Source organism: Chenopodium album, chromosome 6, assembly GCF_948465745.1.
Source record: "Chenopodium album chromosome 6, dcCheAlbu1.1, whole genome shotgun sequence".
NCBI lineage: Eukaryota > Viridiplantae > Streptophyta > Magnoliopsida > Caryophyllales > Amaranthaceae > Chenopodium > Chenopodium album.
Window position 1 is genome coordinate 53,260,977 of NC_137839.1, and position 6,439 is coordinate 53,267,415.

Below are 6,439 nucleotides of genomic sequence, written 5' to 3' on the forward strand. Positions count from 1 at the left end.
GGGGATGCTCAGGGTGAACTTTTCAAAAAGGTGGCTTAAAGCAAACCACCAACCTATCAGGGAGAGCCTGACCCTACCATACTAGAAAATTGGTTAAGGGAGTTTGAGAAACTGTTTGGGGCAGTTGGCTACCTAGAAAATTCTAAGGTGGGCTATGCTACTTATTATTTGAGAGGTGAAGCTAATCTTTGGTGGTAGCAAAATGAGACAACTATTAGAGCGCTACCTGGATTCAATTGGAATAAGTTCCAAGAGAAAGTGAGAGATAAGTTTTACCCTAGCTTCTTACAGAATTAGAAGGCTGAGGAGTTCTCAAACCTCAGAATGGAGGAAATGTCAGTGACTGAATATTATACAAAGTTTATTGATGAGCTGTCTTGTTTTGCTGAAGAGTCCGTCTCTACGGAGAAGGCAAAGGCTACTAAGCTTGAGAGTGGTTTGACTACTGATTTACATCCGAAGTTATGTGGACAAGTGTTTGAAACCTAGGATGAATTGTATGGTAGAGCTGCACACTTGTATGCTTTGGAGGTGAAGAAAAAGAAGGAACTGGCTGATGTGGAAGTGAAACACATGAGGAAAGAGGTGGGACAAAACTCTGGGAACCAACAGGGTAACCAGAACAACTTCAAGAAACAGAAATACCACCATAACAACAATAACCTCCAAAACAACAACAACAATTCTAAAGGTAACAATCGTCAAGGAGGACGTAGCTTCAATGGAGGGGCTAGAAACAATAACCAAGAGAATAACAGAAATGAGAGGCATTATTTTTGCAAGAGGTGCAAGAATAACCATCCTGGAAGGGACTGTGATGGAAATCTGGTTGTTTGTCGTGCTTGTAACAAGTTGGGGCATAGAGAATACGAGTGTTTCTCTAAAGGTTCTAATGGGAATAAGCAAAACAATAATTCAAGAGGGACCCAAAAGAACTTTCAAGGAAACAACAATAACTTCAATGGGAATAAGAAGCGCAACAGAATGGAGCAAAGAACCAAAATAACAGCAGCAATGTGAACAATCAGCAGAAAAGTAGAGCTGCAGGAAAACTGAATGTGTTGAGTAGGCATGAGGCTGATTCCACGAAAGATGTCATCACTAGTACTTTTTATATTCACTCTATTCCTGTTAAAGTTTTATTTGATTTTGGTGTAACTTTTTCTTTCATTTCGAAAAGAATTGTTTTAAAACTTAAAAACTGTTTGGAAGCAGTATAAGTAGTATATTTACCAATAACCATTACGACGGGTGGGGTAGTGAATTGTACCAAAACCTTTAGGAATGTACCTTTAGAGACTAAAGGAAAAGTGTTTCAGTTTGACCTCATCGAGTTTGGGGTAAAGGATTTTGATGTCATCCTAGGAATGGATTGGTTGAGCAACTACAATGCAGAAATAAGTTGTCGATCACAAAAAGTGAAAATGACCACAAGTGGGAATGATTCAGTAACTTACTGGATGCATGGTGAAGCCAAATGCCCTAAATTGATATCTGTGTTAAAGTTGGAAAAGTACATGAAAAAGGGACATCTAGTGTACTTTTGCAGTGTGAGAAACATGGATCATGATGAGGCAACTAAGCCAGAAGATATAGAAGTGGTGAATGAATTTCTAGATGTATTTCCGAACAAGATCCCTGGAATGCCACCTAAGAGAGCAATAAATTTCACCATAGATTTGGTCCCAGGGACAACACCATTATCCAAAGCACCATATCGAATGGCACCTGTAGAAATGAGTGAGTTGGAGGAGCAACTGCAGGATTTGTTAGACAAAGGGTACATCAGACCGAGTGTATCTCCATAGGGAGCACCAGTTCTATTTGTTAAGAAGAAAGATAGAATCATGAGGTTGTTTACTGATTACAGAGAATTGAATAAGGTGACAATAAAGAACAAGTATCCACTTACAAGGATAGATAATTTGTTTGATCAATTGAAAGGCGCAATCGTGTTTTCTATGATTGACTTGAGGTCCGGATATCATCAGTTAAGGATTGCAGATGAAGACATTCCTAAAACTGCTTTTAGGACAAGATATGGTTACTATGAGTTTACAGTGATGCCATTTGGATTGACAAATGCTCCGACAATATTTATGGATCTGATGAACATCAATATTATACTAAGTGAGAAAAAACTTTGAATTTCGTTTCCCAAGTTTCGGGACGAAACTTCTTTTAAGTAGGGTAGTGTAGACACCCATTTGTGTCTCCCCAAAACCAAACCCAGTGATGAGTGCCTTTCACGTCGAATCATAATCGAATGAAACGAAAGTGTGGAAAGGTCTAGTGTTGCGGAAAGTTTTATTTCTTTTTCTCTTCTCCCTATTTTTGAAAACTTTATTTTAAGAAAACAGCCAATCCAGTTTGGTTGGTCCATGATATGGGTCCAATAGTGGTGTAGTTGGATGGGGCTTGCAAAGACCTTTCCAACGATATATTATAAGCCCAATTCCGATGAATGTTGAGGAAATTATGGCCAATTTACTAAACTGGGTCCAGTTTGAGCTTTATGTACGGCCCAATGATCTAGGGGAGGGCCTAATATAATTTATCATTCCTAATGCAATTAGGAATGGTTTTAGTCTTCTAGAACATTCTAGAAGGTTCTTATCATTCCTAATTCAATTAGGACTCTTCAGAGTTTTAATCGAGAACAAATAGCATTTTCGACTGAAATTATATTATTTTATCTTCCAGTACGGTAAGTTTATCAGATTTTCAAAAACGCGTTAAAAGCCGATTTGGCGTCCAACCCCAGGCCTTGGCGCCTGGAACCAGGATTGGCGCCAGGCGCTAGCCATTGGCGCCTGGCGCTAGCCACTGGTTCTGGCACCAACTAGCCAGGGCTGGCGCCAAGGTTGTTTTGCGGTCTTCAGACTCTGTTTTGTTAAATTATCTTTTTTGGGTGATTTTCTCTATAAATATCGTATCAAAAACTCCGTTTTCAATAACCCACTTTCATCAAGATTTTCTTGATTATTCTCTCTCTCTCTCTTTTTCTAAATTAGCCTTTTCTCAAATACAAAATTCCGCATTCATTAGATCTAGAAACACTTAGCCATATTCGAAGTTGCCTTCGCCCTAGACGTGAAAGGTTTAATTTCTGAGGGTTTGGTCCCAAATCTCTCTTTCAATTATTTAATTTAATTGTTTGATTATTATTTTCCTTGAAGTTACTAATGTGTGTATTTTGTTATTAGAAAGAGGTACGAGGCATCCAAGTAAGTACTTTAATGGTTTAATTGATATTATGATGGAGAAATCATGCTTAGATTGTTATTTTGATTCCTAGTATTATGTTAGGATGTTTTCCTTAATTTGATGTTTAGGGTGACAACAATAAATTCCTAGTATCATGTCTAGGGTAACTTTAATATTAAGTATGATTAAAAGTACGATGCTTCCTATATTCTTCCTAATATTTATTCATGTTAGTATCATGTTAGGGCTAAAGCTTTGATTTTTATTGTTTAGTGACATGCTAGGGTTTGTTATTAATCTTGTTAGTATCATGCCTAGGATCTTGCTATTATTATGCTTTAATATTAACATGAACATGATTATGATTATAATTGTTATAATTTATTATTATTTTGATGATTATTTTATTTATGATGATTATGATTATTATTATGATAAGATTATTATTATGATTATTATTGATTATGTTGCTTGATACATTATTTATTCTTTATTGCTTGATCACACCTTTTATTGCATGTTTAAAGGGAATTTGTACTTGCAATCACGCTTAATAAGATAATTAATAATCTTGTTAGGGTTAATTGTGATTATATTTCAAGTGATCGCCAATAATAGTTTATTTGTGCATTAAATTCAACCAACATAGATTAAACAGGTTTAGGGTTAACCTATTGATTGTATGTTAATCAGAAAGCGCACATGAATACGAGCAGAATAAAGTAGAGGCCTATTATTAGGGCAGGTTCAATCTCTTTTAGGTTGGATTTGTACCATCATCCCCGAACCCTTATTTGGTTCATGACCTTATGGAGTTGACGATCTCTTGGATCGTTAAGGGGTGTAACCTTCACCTCGTGAACAGTTTACAAGTTCCTTAAAAACTTGTTGGCAACTCTTTTGCTCTATCTTCTTCCCTTTTGGACGCCACCGTACTTTAGTGTATGATCACAGTGGGGTTCAAGCTAGTGGGATTTTAAAGGCTTGAAATTATTCCCTACAGGTAGATTATAATAACTCATATTTTTATACGTATTTTAATTAAAATAAGTATTTTAAGAAGTATTTAATTAAATTGAATTATTTTATTTAAAGTATACTAATCATTCATTTTAATGAGTTTGGAAATATAATTTAATTAGTTATTTTATTTAAGTTGGGTTTAATTTAAGAAAGTTTTATTTATTAAAGTTTTATTAGGGAAGGGATTAGGAAAGATTAAAAAAAAAAAGAAATTTTAGGGAGAAGGGTTTCTAGAGGAGGGGTATAAATATTCAACACTTGAAGCAAATCAAACTTGGCATAGAGTGTTGTCTAGAGCGGAGAAAACCCAAGGTAACTTCTCTCCCTTTTCTCTTTATTTTTTCTTTCTTTTTTTCTTTCTTTCTTTTTTTTCCCCTTCCCCCCTTATCAGCACCACCCCCCTCTCCGCCGACCACCAGCAACAGGTGGCCGCTAGAAGTATCAGCCGCCGGCAACAAGCAGCCACCGGCGCTGGCAGCAGGCGTGGTGGCGGCCACTGCCACCCACCCTTTTCAAACAAAAAAAAATTAAAACTTTGTTTTAAAAATTAGTTTAATCCTAGATCTTATTATTAATTATGAGTATTGTGATTTGATTTTTGATGTTTGATTATGAGTATTATGTTAATTAATGTTCAGATTTTATTTTAAATTAAAAAGCCCCAATTTTTGAAACCCTAGGTTCTTGAATTATGAATTATTGAAAGATTATGATGTATAATGGTTTAAACCTTAAATTAAAGTGTTTTAAGGCTTAATTACAGCAAGTTTTCATTAAAATATAATGCAGGAATTTTTTGTATAGCATTAAAAATCAAGTTTCTTTAAGGAATTTCAATTACCCATTAATTGGGATTAAAGTATGATGATTTAAATATAATTTCAACTTATTTTAATTAAATTATGAGGGGTTTTATAATAGTATATATTGCTGGAAATTTGTGTAAAGAGGATTTTAATACTCTTCTATGATTTTAAATTGTAGGAGACTTCGAAGTGAGTGATTTCTATTAGTCGTGGCGATTTTAAGATCGTATACAAGGTACGTTCACGTACATAGCATAATTTTATTGATGTATTAGCATGCTAAATGTGTTTAATTGATTGCAAGTAGTATCATACTAGATTTAGAAGGGAAATAATGATTTGGGTGTTATTGGTGACTGAATTATGAGGCATGATTTACTTGTGATAGATAAATGGATGGGAAATTATAGTTGGAATATTGTTTATGAGCCACACTTTTATTTATGGCATGATAGACAACATGTTTAATTAAACTAAATGTTTAATTTGGTTTGGAATATTAAAGGGGAATTTTATTATGGTTCATATAATTTCTATAGATGGTTTAAGCATGAGAAAGGAGCTATGTAAGTGTCTACGTACACGAGGAATAAATTTTAAGTTGGTGCCTTAGTGCACTTAAGGTGTTTTTAACACCGAGGGAGAGGATTTGTGGCGCTTAATGCGCTTAAGGTGTCATTGGCACCGAGGTAGAATTAAAAAGGGTTCAACATTAAACATTATGTGGTCACTAATTATTCAAGAATTAAATTGGCATTTTTGATTGATTGAATGATTATTGTTCATTGAATGATTATGGTTTGAGAGTGATCAACAATTTTAATAATCTGTAAATAACATAGAGTGAAAGAGATTACACACCAAAACTCTTGGAACGTATACACATTGAGTATGAACATATGGGGGGAGTTATGTGACTTTATATTTGATCACAACTTCTACTTGAGTACAGGACGTTGTACATTCCTTTTATTATTATTATGCATAGGAATTCCACCACTTACGAGTGGTTATTGATGCTGGCACGATTAGCTCCCGTGTCAGTAACCTTAATTTATTTAGGGGAGGTTAGTGGGGAAACCCATTCAATGCATAGTCAACATTAAATAAATTATGTAGTGGACTAGTGAGAAGTTTTATTAATTTTTGTATGCTTGAAAAAACAGGTGCAACAAGGTAAGTTGTGTGTTGATAGGAAATTACATGTTAGTGTGTTAATTACGTTTATGTACTCAGCTTTGCTGATTGTGTGTTATGTGTGTTTGTTGGCCTTGTCTTTATCTTGGCCCTATGATGACCCATTTTTATTAGAGAGTAGTGGAAACAAGTCAAGAGAAGCTTTTCTGGTGATGAAGCATATTCATGAATGGGAATGAGTGAAGAGCGAATCATGCTAGGTTCCA

General features: G+C 35.0%; 1 protein-coding gene across 1 annotated transcript; it reads left to right on the forward strand.

The window, feature by feature from the left end:
• The first annotated feature begins 324 nt into the window (after positions 1–324).
• LOC145636958 (uncharacterized) lies at positions 325–1,808 on the forward strand. Its single transcript, XM_081688488.1, has 2 exons — positions 325–436; positions 1,297–1,808. Exons 1-2 carry the CDS (start codon positions 325–327, stop codon positions 1,806–1,808), a joined length of 624 nt encoding a protein of 207 aa, XP_081544614.1.
• The last annotated feature ends 4,631 nt before the right edge of the window (positions 1,809–6,439 follow it).